We start from the raw sequence: 23,880 nt of genomic DNA, 5'->3' as shown, positions 1-23,880 counted from the left end.
TGTTTCTTTTTTATTTAACAAAGGATAGAAAAAAAACACTCATCACAGAACAAGAGCAGCACTTGAATAAAGGTGAAAGCAGTGTACTCTTACTCACACACTGTGCCTTTGTGTACATATCTGTCCTGGCAGTTCATGATGATGTGATTTCATTACACAACACTGGTTTACACTGAAACAGCTCACTCTGAATGCACAGCCTTTGTGTTCACTGTACTGTGTATCTATCATAATTCTGCTGCAGTATAATCAAATAACAGGCACAATAAAGCGTCAAATGCTCTGGACACAGTTATTGATCTGATTCATTCATTAAATATTAATGTCTCTCAGCAAAAATATCATATACCTTTGCAACAAGTAATACAACATGTACATTACGTGGTCAGCAACTGAGGGAGGGAGGGGCTCTTAATTTTGCAGAGATCCGTTCAAATTATGAAAGAGAATTGAATTTATGGGGTGCTATAGCACTACATTTGCCCTCAAATGGTCCCAATAAATAAATATATAAAAAACAAAACAAAACACTGAAATATTCAGTTGCAGTGAAAATATTCCTGCATAATTTCCATTTTTCTTTTGCAGAAAGGTATAAAAATTTGATATGTATATAAAACAATCTCCCTAAAAACAGTAAAAAAAAAAAAAAAAAAAAAAAGGGCAGCCTGGTTGCTATGTCGATTGCTTTGGAGTTGAGGACAGATGAACAGACGAGAAGGCAGAACTCATCCTCTCACAATAAAACAGTTCATTCATTATAACCATTTCTCTGCTGCATGCCAAATCATTTCTGCATCAAGGCACAATGCACACTCTGCATCTCCTCTTGAAACACAAGCGTACACAAGTCCCTCCCCCCTCCCTCACTCACTCTTTACCTGAGCCATCAGTCCACCTTACTCAGAAACTCTCAGAAGCACCAAAGTGTGAGCTCACTCGAGAGCTCAGCACTCGGTGTGTCTCCGGCCAAGTAGGGGTCCTAGAAGGATCTCATTTGGGGAAAAAAATTAAAAAAAAATACAATTGAAAATAATATTAGGCTTACTTGAAACAACCAACTTGCCTCCCTCTTCTCAGCTGTCCTGACGGAAGAAGAGAGCGCGCACGAGGCGAACGCATAGTCCGCATCGGCAGTATCCAACTTCGGCACCACAAGAGGACATGGGTGACAAAAACGCCGGTAAGAAACTTCCACGTGCTTCTTTATGAATAATTTACGAGCACATTTTGCTTGGGTAGTTGTTCAGACGCAGTGTTTAATGGAGTGGACTATTTAAGCACGGACTGCGCAACGTCAGAAAAAGCCAAACCAAAACTCTAAATAAAAAAATACACTTTTTGAATATGGGCACGAATTTGACCCAGTGGATGCGCAAGATATCCTGCACACGCCTTAACTAACCACACATCCTCACCACATGGTTCAGTGCTGCAGAGCGACGCTGCTGCTGCTGCTGTATCCAGACTCTCTCGCTCAGTCTACTGCCTCTTATAGTTTTGTCACCCCAAGCATACACTCTGCAACCCCAGTGTGCACCTTAAAATCCTGGTTATAATTTAACATTATAAGGACTGCAAATCACATATGCAATGATGGACATATACATTTATAGAACCAGTGTAAATATAGGCTTTGGCTGTTTTCAAGCAGGGTGCTGCGCATGGTAAAAGGTTTGGTCTCCCTTCTCCCAGCTTCTTTACTCTATCAGTACTGTCAGCTGATTTAGACAAAAACTGCTGCCTCTCCACTTTTTTCTTTTTTCTTTTTTCTTTTTTTTTTTTGCGGTGAAACGACTGCTCTGCTGTTCTCCGTGCAGCGGCGGCAGTGTGCCCTGAACGATTAGCATGCGTGTTGTTGACAAAGCCTTTCAACTTTACCAGTAATGGGTAGAGAGGCTGCAGTTTACACCTGCTGGATGCTGAGTCTGCTCCCTGAAAAGCTAGATGCCTTTAAAGGCGTTTCACTCTAAACAGTGATGTGCTTCATTGTCTTTATGTTGTGGAGGTGTTTTTTTGTTTTGTTTTGTTTTTTTTAAAGACACATGGGGGTTAAAGCACAAAGGGGGGTGTTCCCTGTGTAAATATATTTGGATTAGGGACAGAGTGCCCTTGTTTAAGTAGGGTAACCTTCAGGCAGGGTCACATTGGCCTGTTTCACTCAGAGTTGTTCTAAAGCAAAGTGTGGTAACACAGCAAAAGCCTATAAAAGTCGTGGGGAACAGCAGGCTACATGCCAAGTGCACAGTTTAGATTCCACTTACATCATTTGGAGCACGGATATTAAACTAATCTTACATCGTGGGCCACAAACAGCCTGCTTTGTTTTTAAGTTGGCCAAAAAAATCAATATAAGAAAACAAAGTGTGAGGTTCTTTTACTTGACAAAGATATGCTGCTGTAATTATTGAAAGAAATCTGTCAGCACAATTATTTGGCCTTACATTTTTAAAATAAATGAAAGATGAAAGTTATTTGTTAACTTGCAGAAAATGTCCTATTTTATTTCTTTATTTTACTGGTGACACACTGAAAAAATATATATTTTTTATTAGTAGATACAAGAAACACAGGATCGTTTCTCTCATGTAATGGTTTATCTAGCACTTGATTACACTGGTGTATTGTGAATGGCTGTAAAATTTATTAAATTAAGGTTTAAAGTCAAAAATTTATATCCTCCTTCATATTTTCCAAAGCTGTCCAGTGGGTCGAACTAGAGTCTTTGCTAGGCCGATTCTGGCCCCCGGGCCTTATGTTTGACATCCCTGATTTAGAGTATAAACCTTTTTCAACCCACTCTGGGATCTCTAGTGTTTATCACTTAATGAAGCAGTTACAACCACCACCAACCTCTGAATTTAAGTTTCTCCTGTGCATATGTACTAAATCTGTGGAAGTGTAAGTCGAACTGTCACTGTGAAAATCTGCAGAATGTCTTCAATCAACCACGCACTGTTTTCTCTCTCTGGTTGTGTTATTGGTGTTTTTGCTAATTTATTCACTTATTTATTTCATATTCATTCTTCACTCCTTTTCAGATGCATCACCTCTCATCACTGGTTTATTACTAAATTAAGTGATTGCATTGTTTGGTTGTAGTTTTTTATGCTGACATGTGTTGGATGCTATTGTCGTTTCTCTCTGTGCATGGCATGCCTTGATTCTCTGACCAAGTGTGATCTCATATAAAGTACAACATCAGCTCACGGGCCCTCAACTTAAGTATGGTGCTTGTATAAAAATGTTGTTTTATGCTGATTATTGCATTTACATGGATGCTTTGGTGGGTGTTCATTTGGTTTAGATGTGTCCAAAACAATCAACGCAAAGCTGAAAACAATAGGCGTCTTTGAGTGATTGCCACCCACATGCCTGTAATTAAATAAAGAAATAATAATGAATAAATGCAAAAATCTCAGTTATCTCTGTTCAATCTGCCACAAGTGTGTTGTTGCTGTCCTACAGTTAAATTGAGCCCCTAACCTCAAGTTTGCACACTTGTCATTCAGCAGAAAGGTGTTTGGCAGCATTACTTGATGCAACCATAAACAGTTTTGAAGCACAGTTTCGTTCAGCTTTGCAGAATATTAGAATTTCAGCAAACAGTAATAACCATCAGCAGTGACTCTGGGGTTTTGTGCATTTAAATATCTTCTCAAATCTATGACTGTTTATCTTTGTATAGGTTGTTTTAACTGCCCGTTAATAAATGTTGTTGTAATATTTAGTGATAGAGATGGCAATAGATTTCCACACAGAAATGATTTATTGGCATCTGTAGTTTATGCAAAAGTTTTGTCTAGTAGAATAAAGTTGTTGTGTTGCTGTCAAAGCAGCTTACGAAAACAACATATATGCTATTATTATTTACCCTCAGCCAAAGATGTACACTATATTATGCATCACTGCTGACTATTTATATGATCTTTTAAAAACAAGTCATGCCTTAATTTCTACTTCAAAATGAAAATTAAATAGAGATAGACAGTGTAGCCAGTGTTTGATTTGAAGCGTCCATTACATTTCCAAGTAACTAAAGTAAATATGATGCACTGGAAGTAAAATTTGAATTTCAGTTAATACAGAACTGGCATCATTAGCTTTATTTATGGCATATGAATTGTAGGGCAAGTCAAGAACATCACTATTTGTGATGGAAGGTTTTTGATTGTTCTCTTCGTTTAGATCAGGGGTAGGGAACGTTAGTCCTCGAGAGCCGGTGTCCTGCAGGTTTTAGATCTCACCCTGGGTCACCACACCTGAATCAAATGATTAGTTCATTCCCAGGCCTCTGGAGAACTTCAACACATGTTGAGGAGCTACTTTAGCCATTTAAATCAGCTGTGCTGATTTGTGTGGGACACATCTAAAACCTGCAGGACACCGGCTGTCGAGGCCTGGAGTTCCCTACCCCTGGTTTAGATGGTAGAGTGTTAGCACTGCTAATAGGGCTAGCCTTCTAGTAGTAGTACTAGTTGTAATTGTGCTTTTGTACCAAGCAGACTTGCAAACTACTTTATCGGTTTATAGCAGCCTATAAACTGATACATGCAATAAGCTCAAGGTGGTGTGTCCTGTGTCATAGTGCCACACCACAGTTTTCTGTTGCTGAGGATGCTTAGTGGCCTAATTGTGCATGGCTGCATATCTGCTCACTGTTGATGGCATATTTTATACTGCACTAAAGTAAAAACTAGAATGTTGGAATGCTAGTGAAAATGTTGAATGTGTACAAAAGATAATGTGATTTTTACAAAACAGGCTAAATTATTTAATCTCACTGGTCACAACTTATTTCTGATAAGACAACAATTTAAAATTGTCAAATGAAGACCCAGGTGTTTGATGCCTTAACATGACCTTTGTACACCAAGTATTAAATAACTAAGTGGCTTTTTCATATGTTTTGAAATGTTTTTCTCATCCATCATGCCCCGCTGTGGGCAGCTCTGCTGCAAACACTTATAAACAACTGAGTCATCCTCGCAGTAATTTTAAACAGGGATTTGTTTGTTACACTAAACTCTGTACTTAAATGTAATATAGACACCTCTTACTCATATTCAGATGTAAAGGGTTTTAAGCCTTTGGTTAATGTATTTAATAATTTATTTTTTAATGTCTTTGTTCTGTTATAATCAATGGTCATTCAATGCTAGGCCCTGTCTTTATTAAAGGATTCATATTTTTTAATAGAAATAAAGATGATCTAAAGCTGTAAAGCCCATGTGATTTGGTATTACTAAACTAAACCCAACTAAGATGCTAAATATCTCAAAAACTTATGAAGTAACGCACACAGATGCATTCTTGCGCTCATTTTCACCACTGCAGTGATATCTGCAGAAATTTGTTGAGTGGTACGGTGGAAGACAGCATCCAGTGGTTTCAGGGAAGGAGTGTTATGGCCACAGCTGGACCTGCTGTGATGTCTGCCTCCATGGGTGTGTCCTACCACCTGTCCTGCCATAGGTACTGCCCTTCTGCACAGCTGTTTCTACTCAGCAATTAGCCCCATGTACTTAAGGCCAGAGAGAGGAGAGCTCTGGTGCCAGAGATCCTCTTTGGTTTGCCGCGTGTGAACTGTGCGTGTTCTGGATATTTACTCCTATGTTGTGGAGAGGAGCATGTTTTTGGTAGTTTAAACTTTTTAACTTGTGCTTTTGTTTAGTGACCAGTGTCTGTGCTGTGCTGTTTGTTTCTTTACTTGCCAGCAGCTTGCCATCTCTTTCAGTTTGATTATTTATAAAAATCTTTACTTTTTTTGCCTCCATGTCTTCATCAACCAGGACACTTTTTTGCACATCTCCTGGGCTTTTTAGGGGAGAAACGAGGAGAAACAAGCTCTGTTGTTTTATAAGAATCCTACTGAAGCAAACACTTCAACATGTGTTGTAGGACAATCCAGTTTACGTGGATTCTTTAAGTTTGTAAGGCTCAACTGTATCTTTGAGCTCTCCAATCAGTGCCTGGGTTGGATTGGGAACAAGTGAAATGTAAACAATGTACACATTTTCTCTTTTTGAAGCTTTAAAATTAAACTGAAAGCTCTGTAAACAACAGGTCTCATAATAATGCTAATGACAGTTTTACTACTGTCAGATTGATGATCAGGTGATTTAAACAAGTAAAGCAGACATCAAACCTGATAGAGCAAATTTCAGGGTGTGAAGTATCAAAACCTTTGGACATATTTACAGTAACGCCAATAAATGAATGGAATGATAACCAACTAAGCATAGTCGTAGCAGGGAACTGACTGTAAATAAACATATTAGGATTCCATAAAACCTTAGCATTTATGAGAGCTTATCATGAAAATCTCATGCTGTGTCAGAAACATGGTGCTATAACTCTTGTGTCATATTAACGAAACGGAACAGATCGGTGCTTATTTACTTAAATGTCTCCCATCATTAAGTGACTGACATTGTGATTGTTTTGTCCATTTTTAAATAAAATGGATGCTAATAAATGAAAATGTTCCACAATTTTGTCCCTGGGACAAACACATTAACACTAAAACTACATTTTTAATTAGTATGAGCCCAATAATAGATTTTGTTTGGATGCTAAAGTGTTGCCTTAACTACAGTGCGTTTTTGTCACTTCACGTTCCCTCTGCGCTATAGGCCCCGTTTCATCTCTATTCCTCCCCTCATACCTTCTTTGGCTCTTTAGCAACTGGCGATTGACTCTGCAGTGGTACAGTACAGTGAAAGCTGAATGTACAGTACAGCACCATCACCAAATCTGACTCTGGGTCTGATGCCAGCTCCCTGCACCCTCCACCCATTCTCTCTTTATTCCTCTCTGACCTTTCCTTATTTGCATGTGGATGCTGTAGTTGAGGCATTTTGCTGACCTATAACATCCTGTTATGTTTATTGTGTAGATTTTACATAGCGAGGGAATGTTCCCATGGTAGCTCTTATCATATATTTCATTGTCCTTGTGGTGCAAGGTCACATGAGCACAAGAAAGAGGTTTTGAAATATAGTAAAATGTTGCAGTATATACTGTAAAGTACTTTTTAGCAGTGTGCTGAATGCTACGGCAGAGATTGTCATAGTGTTCGTTTGGCTGACTGGTGACTTGGAAAAATAAAATAAAACCCAGCATCCTCTTTGATTTGTTTCGTCTTGTGCAAATCTATTATTAATGTTTTAGCAATTTGATTATCTATAGGCAACTCTCTTCTACTTGGATATGCTCGCTTTAATTTTAATGGTTTATGCTATGGCACCACCTGGTGTTGAAAATGGCACATAGCGCTCTAGTCATCATGGGTCAAAATGCATAATGAGATCGTGAACCTTCTCGTTTGGATAGTGAGTCATAATTGAAAACACATTTTAAGGTCATTAGAGCTTGAAGTGCACACGGTGAGTGTCATCTGGAGATATACTGTCATATAAAATATATGTAAAGGCTTTTTATAGAGTCACAACTCCACTGTCCAATATAGCAAGTCCCTAATTCAGTTCGGGACCGCATTTACGCCACACTGTGATGTTCCAACAAATCCTCATCCTGGAATTGACTTGCCCTGATTTAGCAGCTGACTTTTCACTTTCACACATTAACAAAAGACGCACTGGGACTCCGAGATCTTCCACGCAAAGTGCTGTAGCGAAACCAAACCGGTTACTTCTATTGTTCTTGTTCTCGTTGTTTCTGCACACTGTTCCTGTTCCATTCAGGGGAAAAATGGGCACTTTTCACAAAACCGGCTCTGTCATGATCAGCTTAAAGCGTATATCCTGATCTATATCAAATCCATATATGAAATTTAGCGAAATAATGAACACACTGCTGCCGCACTTGGAAGGACACTTCGGTGGCCATTGTTGCCACTCGCTCTTTCATAACGCAGTGACTGAGCCATAAACTTTCTGCTACTATCACGCATCGCAAAACATCATTGACTTCAAAGCGATGGCCTGCAGCTGACGTAGAGTCTGCGTTGTCCGCTTCTTCCCGGTGATTTGTGAAAACGTAGAAGGGGGTAAAAAAAGAAAGAGGAAAACTACTGGCTCTCGGAGCCCAACATCTGTGCGGCCAAAGCTTCGGATCGTGCAGCCTTTGTCGCCTTTTAGCTGTCAGCTCCGCATTACCTCACTCGTGGCCGGCCTGCCACTTACCCCTGCAGTTTAACTTTGGCGTGCGCGCTCTCTCTCTTTCTCTCTTTCAATCTTCACTCTCTCTCCCCCTTCCCATCTCCTTTCCTGCTATTACGTCCGCTGCTGGTAAAGACGCGGAGGCAGGAGGAGGAGGGGGGTGTACAATTAAGAGCACATTGTAACGTCCTTGCGTTGCCTGCTGTGGCGGAAGAGGAGTGTGCCGTGAACGCGAATGACCGTCGGTGGACAAGAAGAGGAAAGACAGAGAGAGACGGGGTTAGAGAGAAGGGGAGAGCGAGAGAGGGGGAAATCACTCAAGATGCCTCGTTTTAGCGTAATTTGTCCTGCAGACTGTGCCCTTCCGGCGTTTTGAGGGGCTGCTGTGAGAGCCTGTAGAGAAAGGCTGGCTGGCTGGCTACGCTATGCTGCCTGACCCTGCTGTGTTGTGATAGCGTTGTCCGATTGTTTGGATTGAGGAAGGCTCCCATCAACCCAAATCAATGAGGATTCTGAGGCCATTCCTTCAGAAAGGAGCGCATATGCTGCAGTGTTTCTGTGGACAACGATCGAAGTCGACCACAATCACCAACGGTGAGAGACATAGCATTATAGCTGTCTTTGCTTTGCATGCTTTCTCTCTTGAGTGATAAAAGAAAAGGGAAAAAGGGAAAAGAAAGGGGGGATTTATAGAGAAGGGGAGGAGGGGATGAGTGGTTTCATTAAACACCAGAGTGAGTGTGAGTAACATCTTCCGAGTCTGCAGTGGAGGGAGGCTCTCCTTGTGCTCCTCGCGTCTGTCCCGAGTTTTCTGTGCAGTCTTCGGCCGTCGCGGATAGCTGCTGGCAGTCAGCTGTAAGTCGCACTACTCTGGAGAGGAGAGGGCTCCTGATACTGTACAAGCCCGTGCTATATTTGTTTCTAGTGGTGCAACTGAAGCGGGCCAAAAATGGATAATGCAGGGATCAAGTCATTAAAGTTCAGGGGCCTGGAGAAGCAGCGCTCCTTCAGGGCCCCAAACGACCAGCACCACGGATAGCGCCACAACAGAAGGGCTGCTGTTCCAGTCAGAGTTTTTTTTTCTTTTTTTGTTTATGCCAAGCCACATTGATTGATTGGTTGGTTGGTTGATTGCATTTTGTACAATGAGACCTCTTGGGGTTTAGTGGGATACAGTACAAACTCAGTTTAAAACTACTCAATTCCCTCTGCGCTTCACTGATACATGTTTTTGGTATGAGGTTAGGCCTAATTAAATTTGGGTCCCTCGAAGACCCCTCTGAAAGTCCCCAAAGTTCCAATCTAGCTTTAACTACTTTAAAAGATATACTTTAAAAGATAGAATTTGTATATATACAGCATACAAAACTTTTAAGCCCACACATGTGCCCACACATGTGCAATAAACCTGTGTGCAATTCTTCTTCTGACGAAGTTGTGTTTTTGTTTTTCCTACTCAGTTGTATATAATATTTTATTCTATTGTATATATTATTTTATTTTATTTATTGTAATTGCATTCCAGACTACATAACTTTGCATAACAAAACAAATTTCCCACCTGGGACAATGCCATCTTATCTTATCTTATCTTAAGCACACACACAGCCACCACTTATCAGTCTTTGGCAACAAGCCTAAGATCCCTGCCATGTCCTCTAGTCATGTCTCAGGCAATTCACTGCAATGCTGCTGTTGTTCATTCATAACATAGTCCTACTGTCTCCATAGGCATGGAGAATTCCCCAGTATTGCCAGTGCAAACCAGAAGTTTTTTTGTTGCTGGGGAACAGATGCAACACCTCCTCTTGTCACTTGCAGTACGTAGGATCTCAGCTGGAGCAGTTTGGAAATTCAGGGCAGACAATTAGAAACTCCATTAAGCACAGTTGATTCCTCTGAGGTAGTTGGACCAAAAGCAGCATGCACCCTGGGATCTGTAGGATATGAAGCACTATCAGTCCTTATTCTGCATCTCTGCTCACTGTTAGATGAACCCTTTGACCTCAATCAAAACTTTATGAGTCAGCGCATGGGTGTTGACAGAAATGACTGCAAAGCATGACTGCATGGATTGAGTTAAGGATCTTTATAAGATCAAATTGCTTCAGATAAATAGTTTATATACACTTTGGTCTTTTTTCAATCATTTTGATTTTCTATATTTATATTATTATGGTGGTATGGTGGTATGGCTAATGGTAAAAAATGGTAAATGGCCTGTATTTGTATAGCGCTTTACTAGTCCCTAAGGACCCCAAAGCGCTTTACACAACCAGTCATCCACCCATTCACACACACATTCACACACACATAATGACCGGTCTGACAGTTTAATTTCCAATTACAGCTAAAATATAAGGGAAGTATGAGTTTTGAGTGATGCTGCCATGCTGGCAGCATTTTTTTCCCGATTTTCTCTCTGATAACTTCAGAATAACTCAAAAATATTGTCCATAAAAAGTGAAACAAAGCCATTTAATTGACTTAACTTTCTATACGAAGTTGCCACAGTCTGCATTTTGCATGGCAATCTCACTGCATCATTCTCTCCTACAGTATGACCAGTACATGATCATGGAAGCAACAAGGAGCACGAAGTGTTATACGCTTCATTTTTCAGGCGCAATGCCAAAATTCACCCCGTAGGGACTTCTGGTGAACTATGTGTGTGTGAGCAGGCTTAAATGTTTGCACCTGCTTTCCTTTGTAGTATCAGATTTGCACCTGGCTTTTGTGGTGTTAAAGTTTTCCCTCTCTGTCTCCAGTCTTGGAAGTGTGCAGCTTAGGGCTATGGTGTGAACAAAACAAACACACTCGGGTGTTGTAAACTACTGCAAACTACTGCATTAAATATGAACAGTTTATAATGTCACATAATAATGTCACAGCAGCCGATATATTGAAATAGGAGCGGTGGGTAAAATATATCAGTAAGGGTTCCACGGCACAGTATACGGACACCAGATGTCAGGAGCACCTAGAGGCCCAGTATTGTGGTTAATGTGTGGCAGGTACAGGATACTGTGTGGTGGGTGTCATAGTAGCAACACTAACAGACCCAGTAGCACTTTATATTAGCCACTTGGTCAGTTTTCAGTAACTGATGAATATAACATCAGGTTTAGGTTTAGGTTAAAGTACTTTTTCTAATGTCAGTATATAATGTTTTGTAACATTAGGTTTAACACTCATAGCAAATGCTGCTATATATATATATATATATATATATATATATATATATACACACACACACACACACACACACACACACACATATATATATATATATATATATATATATATATATATATATATATATATATATATATATATATATATATATATATATGTATGTATGGTAGAGAGGACGCACAAGAACATGAATGGATAAAGAGCTGACACACAGACATACAGAGATTCCTTCGTGTATTAGTTTCCAAGGCAGATGTCACGGTCAGTGGAAAGTTTATTAAAAGATTCAAGATTAATTTTAATCTTCGGCACAGTGTTGCACAACAAAATTGCAAATCTATGCTGCTCACAAATCAAAAACACTAAATAAATGCATTAATAATAGGGGTGGCACATGGGCGCAGTGGTTAGCACCCTTCCTTCAATGAAAAACATTCTAGGTTTGAATCCACTGCTGTGTTTTTTGGTGTTGACTTTGCATGGTTGCCCATGTGCCTTTGTGGGTTCTCTCTGGCCTCCTAAACAGTCCAAATACATGCTTGTTGATGAACTGGAGGTTCTAAATTGGACATATGTGTGAATGTGAGTGGTTGCCTGACTCTGTGTGTTAGCTAGGGAGACAATTGCTGGCCTGCTGCCCTGTGACAGCTGGGATAGGCTCCAGCCCCCCATGTAAACCTGAATTGGATGGTTTGGAAATTGATGGATGAATTAATAATCAAGTCTCAAACGGTATCAGTGAGGTCACAAATCAAGCAAAAGCATTTCTAAGACTGCTGATATGAGACATTTTTACACACCATCATCTTACTGTAATGCCTAGCCTCATGTGCAACAGGCTTTGCTGACCAACAGCTTAGAAACAGGAAACCCTCTTAAACTTAGCGCTGCATTTCCTTTCCTCCCCAGCAATATACACACCATGTTTGCAGTAAACTGGATGATGACTTGACTAGAAATGTGAACACACACACACACGCACACATGCGGACAAACACACATCACACATACAGACATGACTCGATTTATCGGAGCGAGATGCAGGAATCTAGACTTTGTCTCATATTTTGCTGCACTAGATGTAATTAAAATTAGAATCTGATTGTTTTGTTCAGCCGTACGGCTCGGGCTTTTATCTCCTTTTCACGTTGATTCATGTTGTTTATGTAGTAGAAGTGTTTAAGGAGCATTTTGAGTCACAGAATGTCTCATATTATCTCTTGTTTCTACTCTGCGCTTCCCGAGGAGCTGGCATGAGCGTTTAGCAGACATTACGCTCTGACAACCAGTTCTAGCTATTGTGAGTCAACAGATCTGTGAGGTATCTCAAGGACACAGAGAAGTGACAAACTTCAGAGATAGGAAACAGTGAAAGTAGTTTCTCTCCAAAGTGGTTGTGGTTCATTTATTCTCCACAAGGGGGCAGCAAACATACAAAAAAAAAAGTTTCTCTGAACAAGCTGCACCTCTGGCAAGGCCACAGAGACTCTGGCTGTGGTTTATTTCTGCTCACTGAATTGATTCATCACAGTTAAATTTGTACATTTAATGAGAAAGTCTCACATAAAACACCTTTTTAAAAGATAAATGCTCCAAATGCATCCTCAGCATACTTGCTTTCGTTTTTGCCCTTAATGTTCATATTATTTAACCAAGAAAAAAAGAACATTTGACAATAATAACAAACTCACACAGTCTCTGTAACCATGACAGCCAATCTTCAGAGTCAAAATCACTTGAAATGACAAATGAAATCTGCAGTGTGTTTCATAACAGCAGTGTTTCACTGATTTTGGATGTATTGTTTCTGGAGTGAAGGGAACATTAATTGTCTCTGGTAGAAGGAGGAAGCCAAACAGATCCTCATTAGGGAATACTTTATCTTTCCCCGACAAAGACGTATGTCCATGTCTGTGGTGCTCACGAGCTCCCTCCCATTTCTGAGAAAACTCACTTTGTACTCGGAACCACAAGCTCTGTTTTTCCTTTCTTAGAAGCACGCAGTATATCACGTCCAAAGTGATGAATGTTGTATTGAGACTATTATTAATTTTTCTTTATACTGCAGTGTCAAATTAATATCTACCACTCACTGGCAACTCAATAGGAATACAAAAGGTTTTTGATTTAGAATCTGATTGAATCCAAGCCTCGGTTCCTAACTTTTTTTCTTGCCTATCTTAGTATGTAAGATTTTATCTGCCCTCCATCTCCCTTTCTCTCTCTATCAGTCTTTTCTCTCTCTCTCTCGCAGATACTTTAGAAAAATGCAAATGACTGACGCGGGTATCAGCACTTCACATTCACATTCCTTCATCCATTTTATCCAAATCTTACATAAAAGGGACAGAGAATAGCAGGCAAAAGAAAATCTCTCTCCGTCTTTCGCTCGGTCTCTCCTCTTTCCTCGTGTTGCGGTCTCTACAGATTCAGTTTGGTGAGAGAATGTCAAACCAAGTCCTAGAAAAAGCCTCTAAATGTTTCATGCTCTTTCATCACGGGGATGCTGCTAAAGACACGCGTGTTTTTCCTAACACAGAATGCATCCGTGCTGTGCTGTGCTGTGTGTGTTCTCCTTAGCTATGCAACAAAAGGAATGAAACCAGAGGCACATAAACATGATGTCCATCATGCCTGCAGGTTATTCTGGCTGGTGCGTTTTACATTGATTTACCTTTACTACTACAGTGATCCTCGTCCTCTTAATTGTGCTGAAGACAGCTGCAGAGAAGCAATCAATTGGTTTGCAATTGTTCCTAGTCAGATGGAAACACATGCAGAATAGGCCTACAGGGTGCTCTCACGATGCTTTCACACGAACTGAGGGGGCAAGATGTGTTTGAAGGCAGTTCAAAGCTTTAGTCTCACAGTGTTATTTGTTGATTGTTGTCATTTTACTTCATTGGGGCTGTACTTTCATTTCCATCACATGAATCCATCTGTTGTGTCACTGTGTGGATCTTCAGTTTTGCCTGCATGTGTGTGTTCCCTGCTCATACTCTGTGTGTCCGACCCTGTTGCGGTTGATCCTTTAAGCCAGACTTAACATGCTCTTTGCGTGGCCACTGTTTTCTTTACAAAATAAAATGTGTGCTCCTATCTCTTTGATAGGCCTATAAGCTGTGAGGGCAAGAATGCCGTGTAGTATAAGCCAAAGCTGATTAAGAATCAACTCTGTATGCAGTTTGCAGTTTCATGCAGCCTACTCACATTTTCAAACTGCTTTGCAACTTCGGATTTGAAGTGTAATTAAAAGAGACAATTGTGAGATGAGTCGCCCCAGTTTGAACGCGCACATAATCCAAAAGGACTCACGTGCACGCGCACCCATTTTTCAAAGGGAAGAAGAAGAAAAAACACCCAGCCCTTCCCCTTTTTTAAGTTTACATTTTGCAATACAAATTCCAATATTCGCAAATTTTCGACATTGGGATCATTCATTTGTCCTGTGCAACTCCTGGGAATTACTAATACTAACCTCAATCACGTATGATTGCGTTAAAAGAGTTGGAGAGGGAGACAAGGGGTGAGAGAGACAGAGAGGGAGAGCGAGAGAGAGAGAGGGAGGTAGGGCGGGAGGGAGAGAGAGAGAAGCTGTGGACCGCCACCATTCACTCGCACATACACACACAGTATTCATTCGGGACTCGCTGGAAATAATGCTTAGGTCACTTTATTATTTGTGCGCTACAATGAAAAGCACTCCGGCGTGTGTTCGCCTCAACTAATTGTTGCTTTTCAGACGGGAATCACTCCCTGCATGCTTAAATTACATCTCTGCAGCATCCTTGCAGAGTAGCCTCTGCTCGCCGATTCCATTTTTTCCCCCGACTGCATTTAAGCGGTGCCATCGACGGAACCGGAGACTGGTTCACAATCACGGGCTCCTGCACCGCATCCTGGACCGGCAGCGGACGATCTCTTTGAGCATGGAGTAAAAAGATCATTACGGGAAGAAAAAGTTAGTAGTCGTTCTCCACGCACGAGCAGTGCCCCTGGGTTCGGGTTTAATGCTTATCGAAAGGCGTCAGGAACCCAGAGGGTAGGCTGGTGTGCAGATGAGGAAAACGATGTCGTGCTCGTCAGCCGCGGCGCTGTTCACCTGGAATACCTGAAGCGCTCTCTCCTATGGCACGCAGCAGCATCAACTTAGAACACTGTTGCATGTTTTCATGTTTGATATCTGGGCCCCAGTGGCCTAACCCTTAGATATTTTATATAAGATCGGTTGCTGTTGATTGAAAAGCCCGAGTGTCGAAGCAAAACTCGCAGCAGCTGATCATATTTATATATATATATATCTAAATATACTCTACTGTCCCCACAAGAGGATGCTGCCCGAAGCGCAATGATGCCCTGGACTCGAAGGATTTTCGTGATCAGTATGACATTTAGTTAAAAAAAAAAACAACAACTAAAAAACCAAACTCGTGGACCTAAGGACAGATTCGACGTTCTTATTTTTATTTCCGCCACACGCCAATTACCTACAGTGAGATCCGACATCTGCCGAAGTAGACTTTACGTTTTCAGACTCGGTTCGGGGAGATGGCTGCGATCGCCAGCTCCCTGATCCGGCAGAAACGCCAGGCGAGGGAATCCAACAGCGACCGGGTCTCGACTTCGAAACGTCGCCCCAGCCCCAGCAAAGACCCCCGCTCTCTCTGCGAGAGGCATTTCTTGGGGGTCTTCAGCAAAGTCCGTTTCTGCAGCGGCAAGAAAAGACCCGTTCGGCGGCGACCAGGTCAGTGCCGTAGATATTTTTTTTTTTGTTCTTGTTGCTTTTTTATTTAAACTGATGTGTGTTACGTCTGTGTATGGAAGCGGTTTCCCCCAACCTCCCCCCCACCACCACCACTCGCCACCCCGCCCCTCTTTGAAGCAGCAGAGGCATTATACTGCAGTCAAGGGCTTCAATCTGAACCGGAGGAGAAGGTAGATTTTCTCCGCGGTGCGAAAAAGAAAGAAAAAAAAAAGAATCCACCTGTTCCATGAGGTCTTCTTGTTGTCTGTCTATCCCACCGCAACCCTCCCCCACATACCGAGCGGGACCGGCCAGAATGCACGGTGGATGATCTACATGCCGTGACGTTACCAGTTTATGCATCGTGATAGTGCTCTGATCAGAATAATAAATTAACCCCTGAGCAAAAATTCTTTCCCGGCCAAAGCTCGAGCGGGATTTGACTCAAAAGCAATACAATAAATTTAAGCCTCTGATTTTTTTATTTTCCCCCCACACATAATCATCCCCAGCCCGACCCCCCAATTACACAATTACACAATTGCAACTTGAATAGCTATATGGAAGAAAAAGAAGAAGCCTGCTTTAAAATGGCCCAAATTCAATATTAATGCAGGTTGGGGGTAAGGAGCGGAGATAAGTTGCACTGCAGTGCACCAAGGCTCTTTTCAGATTAAATGTTTTAATGGTAAATGTTTTTTGCTTATTGCAGAGAGGGAGCTTTACTGCAGTGAAGGGAGGTATAGCCTTAGTGATTAAGAGCTGCCCTGGCTGTATTGATATACAAAGACTCAGGTGCTACAATTCATGTAAATTCACGTAACCTTGTCTCTCTCTCTTTTTTATTTAACAATTCGAAATGTTTCTGTCCTGGTGCACAGATAACAAGCCAAGAGTGCAAGTCACCTCCCCCTCCTCCCTGTCCAGATAGTTCTGGTTTGTGATGAGCGACAGTAAGATCCATTCAGTGTCCCAACAGGCAGATGAGGAGTAAGGCAGTCAGGCATCAATATTTAAGGCAGAAAGGGAGAATAACGGAGACAGTCACCCAGCCAGCCAGCCAGCCAGCTTCAAAACTCTGTAGTCTTGCAGCTTCCACAGACAATCCAACCTCAGTGTCAAAACTGCAGCAAATTACTTGATTAAAAACATAACCAGACAGACAACAAAGCAGTCAGTCCTCCAGACACTAACGGGCAGGTAGGTAACTCCTTCCACATGGCCAGTCACGAAGCAGACAGACAGACAGGGAGGCAGACGGATGCTGTATGTCCTCTAATTGATTATCCATATATTTCCACTGATGTGTTGCCATATATTTGCTTATAAACAACCGATACACTGGAGAATTTTTGAATTCTGCCTGTTTAAAAGCCTGTTGTTTTTCCTTCTATTCCCCCCCCACACCTCGTAAGATGCACCCTCGAAACCTCCACAGGTGTCCCATAAGGGCTGCAGGCTAGGTCAGTAGCTCAGCCTCCATCCGTGTGTGCTGTGTTTCTTCTCGTCTCCACCCCATCTCGCGCCCATGTCGACTTCCCCCTCGGCCAGGGAGGGGTGGGGAGGGACAGAGGGGGGGAGGGAGGGTGGGAGGGACCTGGGGCTTCAACACCTGTCTGACAGCCGGCGACCCTCTCCCTTGCTGACTTTCTTCTTCTCCCCCCCCCCTTTCATCTCTCCTTCCTGTGTGGCTTTCTTGGACTTTTAAAGCTTCATTTCTGACCTGTTTCTAGCTAAAACTCTCCTATAGCCAGCCGTCTGTTGCTCCTCTGTCTCCTCTCCCTGCCTCTTCTCATTTCGTTTCTGCCCCATTCTCTTTGTCAGTCAGTGTCGGATCAGTCTCTATCCTCGCTCCCCGTCTTGTGTCTGTACTACTGTGTAAATGTTCTAGAGGTTTTTTTCTTTTAGTTGTAGTGTATATTGGTGTATATGGATATGATGTGTTCCTCCCTGTGAAGCGTTATAGAACAGGTGATCATTCACCATTTCATGGTCATGACGCCATTTGTCAACGTACCTAAATGTTTTTGTCCTTCTGTATTGGTATGAAGTAAATCTGTTGATGTTCTAGTGGCCCGTGCACTCACAGGGTGGCCTTAAGCTTGTTGCAGCTGAAAGACGCACAAACACAGGTTGGAAACACTGGAGTTTATCTGGAAGTCTGTTCATGCCTGCACACACACATGCACACACACACACACACACATGCTGGCTCTGTAAATGATTGGAAGCGATGAGGCGTTGGCAGTTGCTCAGGCCTGTGCTGAGGCCTTAATTCATGGAAGTGTCTTTATCACATGTGATTTAATGATGTGGCCACTCCCATGTGCTTTCACACACACACACAACACACGCACGCACACACACACACACACACACACACACACAGTACATACCACATTCTCCTTACCCTCCCATGATGGATGATGAAGGGCCAGTCCCAGGAATTGATGCTGCTAACCCACAGGTAGGTGAGATGGGGGAGTGACAGTTAGGATGATGTACAGAGGAACGGACAGCAACTCACGCTCGCTGGGGAGTCTTTCTGCGAGCCCTCTTCTCCACATTTTGTCTTCTGAAAAATAAACATAACTAGAGTTTATGCAACAGTAATTATTGCAGTGATCAGCTTTCAAGTAAGGACCTTAACATCTGTCAGTGCTTTTTGAAGTCTGATCAAAACCCATCCTTCTGTCCTGATACCAAGCTTGAAAAATGTTCCTACGGTTGGACTAAAATGAATTGCACATCCTCCAAGAATTTTTATGACCTTGGCGGGCAGTCAGGCTTCTTTATTCCACTCACATGCACTATTTATCAGAATGTTTGTGCCTGCAAAGCAAGGATTTCATTAAATGAATGTTTATTTAGGTGCACAAGGAGAAACTAAGTGCCAATTAAATTGTGACAAAACGCATAATTTGTTCCTTTTGTGAGACAGACTGAGCTGAGGATTAGTCATATTTAGTATCTATTTGTTTTTCCCAGACTTTACACAAAACAGCGCATTACTGTGCAGCTGTAGAGTAGTATTACTCACGATGAGCCTCAAGAAAACCATGACTGTATATATACTCATTACATGATCATATCTTTTATTTTACCTGCTTTAAAAATTGTTTTATTGACTTAATCATCAGGATATAATGATGTCATCTGACTTCCTGCTTTTGCACAAAATCAAACAAGAGAAGCACTTTTTTTTTTCTCAGATAAAAACTGCTTTCCACACATCTGCTTTTCCTCGGCATTGCCGGAGGCTGAGAGGCTCTTTTTTTGCCCTCAGCTAATCCTCGCTTCCACCTGCTACCCCTGAAGAGAGGAGCACTTTGAGCAGCACTTTGGCCACGCGCCAGAAGTCATACCCTCCAAAGTTGGAGGTCGATACAGGGTTATCTTACTGGGAAACAAAAAAATAAAATAAAATAAAACCTCCCCCAGAACTTCCTTTCTGTTTCCTTTCAGGAAATAAATAACAAGGAAATCATTTGGAGCGCAGCATAGAAATATGCCTGTTCAAAAGAGTGATTTCATAAAAAATGTCAGTCATATTGTTCCTAAAATGCATGGTTGCTTCATACCAAAGAAAGTACTGGCATGTCAGTGTGCATTAAATGTGATTTTAAAAGGGGTTTGAAAGGTAAACCACTGTGGGAACGTAACAATATTATTATTGGTTTTCTGTTAAAGTGTTGTCCTTGTAAAGGCTTTCCTGTCAAACAGCTACTTAACCTTTTATGGGCTCATGTGCTGCATCAGGTGATTCACAGCAAATTGTCCTTTATAGTGTTACTGATATTAGTGATGTAATATATATATTATTGACACTGTTAAATGTGTAGTGCTTTTTGTGGGCAATTGTGGAAGCTGGATTGTGCCACAGGAATAATAAGAGTTCCTTTAAAATGGGTTATAAATAAAGTGAACAGTGAACCATCGTTAACCTTATAGAGACTTTAAATATGACAAAAGAAATAAACTGTAAATGTTTTTAAGTAGAGTAAGTCTATAATTGTTCTGCTGATACGCTCCATCCTCCACAGCCAGCTTTTAATTAATCATGCACTACATTTTATGATTGTGAAACACTTCTTTTGGATTATTTTTTTTCTTTCTGAGCGTTAGCTGAAAGCAGAGGTATCGGCTAAATTGTGCTTTTTGTTCACCATTATGAGACTGTTGATCTGACATATTCTTGGTGGGGACGGGGCTGTGGCCGACGGGGGTGTTTGTATGTGTGTGTGCGTGTTACGTGTGTGTGTGTGTGCACGTTCCAGAGCCACAGCTGAAAGGCATCGTGACACGACTGTTCAGCCAGCAGGGCTTCTACCTGCAGATGCAGCCGGATGGAACCATCGACGGCAGCAAGGACGAGAACAGCGACAACAGTGAGTGGAGCATTTTGGAAGCCACAGCTTCCAGCGTGAAACATTTAATTGCCACGAGTCGGTTAGATTGCTGCATTTATACTCTTTAGCATTTTTAATTCTTATATAACTCGTGCTATTTGGGTGACCTAAAGCACTCTAAAATTAATTTATGACACCCTCGCTAAATTGGATTATCTTGATAAAAAAAAAGATTTTAAAGGCAAAAAATACCCCAGAGCTGAATGCCCTCTTTTCTGCATATGATTATGTAATAATATGCATATAAATGTGCCAAAATCTCCTCAAATGTTTTATGTATTCCAAGCCTGTCTTCTCAAAAATGACATAGTCTCTAAATATAATATTTATCTGGTAACATTAATTTGCTATAGTAAAAACAATTCTGGTATCCCCACCAGGTCTGTACTAGGTAAACCATTTCTACTGTGTACACTTCATGATTGAAACTGTCACATTGTTTTGATGGATACAGCTCCAAAGCACGTGTGACCATCACATCAAAATTTCCTTCCTGGAAAAACCCATTGCTAGAACTGGTTGTAGGCCAGCTTCACTCCATGCCACAAGAACCTCCCCTGCAATATTTCACTGCAATCGACTTTCCATAGTGAACTACCAGTGAATAAATAGTCTCTGGGGTATACCCCATCCACCTCCACAAGAACAGAAAGGAGGGCAAAATCAGCCGTGTCTGTAGAGAGTCTCTTATATTAAAACTTGTAGCTTTTTGTTAAGAGTTTCCTGTAAAGGATCAAGGAAGAGACAGCACATATGTCAGGGGGGAACAACCGTCAAAGCTATAATGATGACACTCCCAGTCTGGAGTGAGGCCAAAACAGGAAACCAACCATGACTTCTCTTCCCTAAAACATCCTGCCTTACTTACAGAAAACCGCAGCCACAGCTGCTGGACCAGGGCAGTTATGTGCTGAAATGAATGCTTCACTCCTCTATTGTTGTTGCTGTATATTTTAAGAGGAGATAGATCTTTAATGAGAACCACTTAGAGCATAAAGTGAGGGTCTTCAGGACAAAATGGATTACTGCATAAGGGGGGTGGGAAGGAAAGTGAGAAACATCCACATATAATGCATTTCATGTGTTTAGCTTGAGCAAACAGCTGTTTTTGTTTTTTTTTAAGGTTTCCATTGTGTCTAAAAGGTTTTAGCTGGTTGAGGTTTTAGCTGCATGTGAGGATTTCCCCACCTTTAGGTAATCCTCTAGTTAAGCAGTCCCCCTGGCCCAGGGTTGGAGGAATGCAGTGAATAATTCAGCCACAGCAAACTAAAAATACCACCTTCTCCGTTTGTACCCAATGAATAATTCTCTATATTAGATGCCTCAAGCATACAGACTGTCTAAAGTAAGACACACAGAGGGAAGAGGCGAGCAGGAGGTGCCACTAGAGGAATTCAAAGTGTAGAATAGAGCAGAAGATAGAGACAGTAAGAGGAAGAGAAAGGGGAAGAATAATCGCTGTCAGAAAAAGAGAAAGGAGATTTTGTATTCAGGTCTTGCACTGAGCCATTGATCTCTTAGCTGGATTATTAGAATAATAGATTATCCTCCACCCTTCAACTACGACATCCACTGACCCGCCTCATCCACAGCTTTAGCTGATAGAATACAGCAATTTATTTTCAGGGGGTGCTTCAGTGGAACCGATGGTAGTGAGGAGCATGATGCCACCTGAATAATAGCAGTGACCTGTGCCCAGAGTGCACTTGGTTTCCATTTTCATTTTTATCAATTGCTTCATTTCAGTGCGGAACGGGAAGCGGTGAGACAAGGACACCGCTGAACAGGAAACAGTTTCAGTGGCAAAATGGAGGAAAATGATGATGAAAAATGAGAAAGTAATGGAATTTCTTCTTTAATCATGCCTCTCTCATTTTTAAATAGCTCGATTTTATTATGGATTTGGCAAATTGTGAAAAGTGCTCGACTGAGTACATCACAAAGTTGCTGCCTTCAGGCTCAATATACAGTTACAAGTATGGAAAATTGCTTTAGTGGTAAGCATGACTGGCTGGAAGCTGTACGCTTAACTAACAGCGAGGGCTTAGGAACACCGTTCAATTAATTACCATCCATGTTCAAATTTGAACAGTTATTAATTTGATTGTCATCAGTTGATCGCCTACAGTAATTATCTGCACACTCTGAAGCTCTAGAAAGATACTGCTGGTTATGAGACACCTGCGGTTTCAGGCAGTCACGCTTCATCTATCTCTGATGCTCCGGGTTTGATGGATGGAATGAGGATAGACTTCCTTATTACATGAAGACCCATACGCTAATTTCAAGTGCTTTCAGTTTCCAGCTGGAGTGTGGAGAAAAAAAATAAGCTCTATATAATTGCAGATGTGACAGTGTATACCTGGATTTCTCTCTGGAATTGGAGATATGCCCTTGGCATTTGAAATTTGGCTAAGTTTCTTTCTGAAACTTTTCCTGCAGGGTTTATTTCCTGCTGTGCTAGTATTCCTCACATGAAATTCACTTGCCTGAGTCTACCCGCTGCAGGATTTCTTGTAGTCGATTACTGCTCTTCTGGAAGACTTGGCATTTTGAGGATTTTGCTTTATTGAGTTGTTTGAACCTATTTTGTCTGGCCCTTTGACGATAACAGATCCCTGGAAAATCGCTTAACTCTTCCAGTGCCAGCCCGGCCTCTCTTTTCTCAGTGAGAGATAGGATTGAGGTGATTAAGGAGGAGGAATCAGCGTGAGAATAGTCATCAGGTAGTTATGGAATCAATCAAATGCTGGTGCTGGGGGGGGGGGAGCGAGGCATTTAGATGATAACTGAATGACAGCTTCTGTCAGCTCTCAAATTTTTTGGCAGGCAAATGAGAGCAGGGATTGCAGATCGTAATTATAACATAATAGTGTAGTAGTGGGCCATATTTTATATCTCTTTTCCTCCCACTATTCAAGCAAGGCCGAACTGTTGATGGTGCCTCTGACAGACACTGCCAGACATCGACGAGACAAACGCAGCAGCCATGAAAGGCTAATGGAAAGAGGAGTGAGGGAGCATACAGAGGAGGTAAAGAAATGACAGAATAAGAAACAAGGAACAGATGGAAAAAGAGCTGAGAAGTCTTAGAAAATGAAACTGAAGGGGCTGAAGTACCCATTCTGTCTGGCCTCAAGGGTATATGTCCCTGCATAGCGGCCAGCAGGTATCACGCGCACCACTGGCCCGAGGTCAGGTTTAAACCATTGGCAGCACGTCGATATTTATTGAGTGAAATTGAATCTGTTCAGAGGACAGACCTGTGTTGGCCCGATGCCTTTTTTTCCTGCCTGCCAGCCTTTTCTGGTAGTCCCCATTGACACTTGCAGAACAATCACTCCAACATCACGGGGAGTTCACAGTACGCAAAGCACGCCCTCACGCCCTCACCAAACCAACGCCCTTG

The 23,880-nt window shown here is 41.7% G+C and overlaps 1 protein-coding gene across 4 annotated transcripts in view; it reads left to right on the top strand.

Annotated features, from left to right (window-relative positions):
* Positions 1–1,026: 1,026 nt before the first annotated feature.
* The window catches only part of fgf12a (fibroblast growth factor 12a), a 36,318-nt gene continuing 13,464 nt past the window's right edge, over positions 1,027–23,880 (top strand). The window contains exons 1-3 of one of the 4 annotated variants that reach the window (XM_031755897.2): positions 14,934–16,062; positions 17,478–17,525; positions 20,340–20,450. In XM_031755897.2, coding sequence (XP_031611757.1) covers positions 15,867–16,062; positions 17,478–17,525; positions 20,340–20,450 — 355 coding nt within the window. In that variant the 5' untranslated portion in view covers positions 14,934–15,866. Of the gene's footprint in view, positions 1,184–8,410; positions 8,718–14,933; positions 16,063–17,477; positions 17,526–20,339; positions 20,451–23,880 lie in introns of those variants that run through there. The other 3 variants (XM_039602874.1, XM_031755899.2, XM_031755898.2) reach the window with 3 other exon arrangements.

Source organism: Oreochromis aureus, linkage group 18 (genome assembly GCF_013358895.1).
Source record: "Oreochromis aureus strain Israel breed Guangdong linkage group 18, ZZ_aureus, whole genome shotgun sequence".
Classification (NCBI taxonomy): Eukaryota; Metazoa; Chordata; class Actinopteri; order Cichliformes; family Cichlidae; genus Oreochromis; species Oreochromis aureus.
The sequence above is the reverse complement of the archived record's forward strand: the minus strand, read 5'-3'. Positions and strand labels throughout refer to the sequence as shown.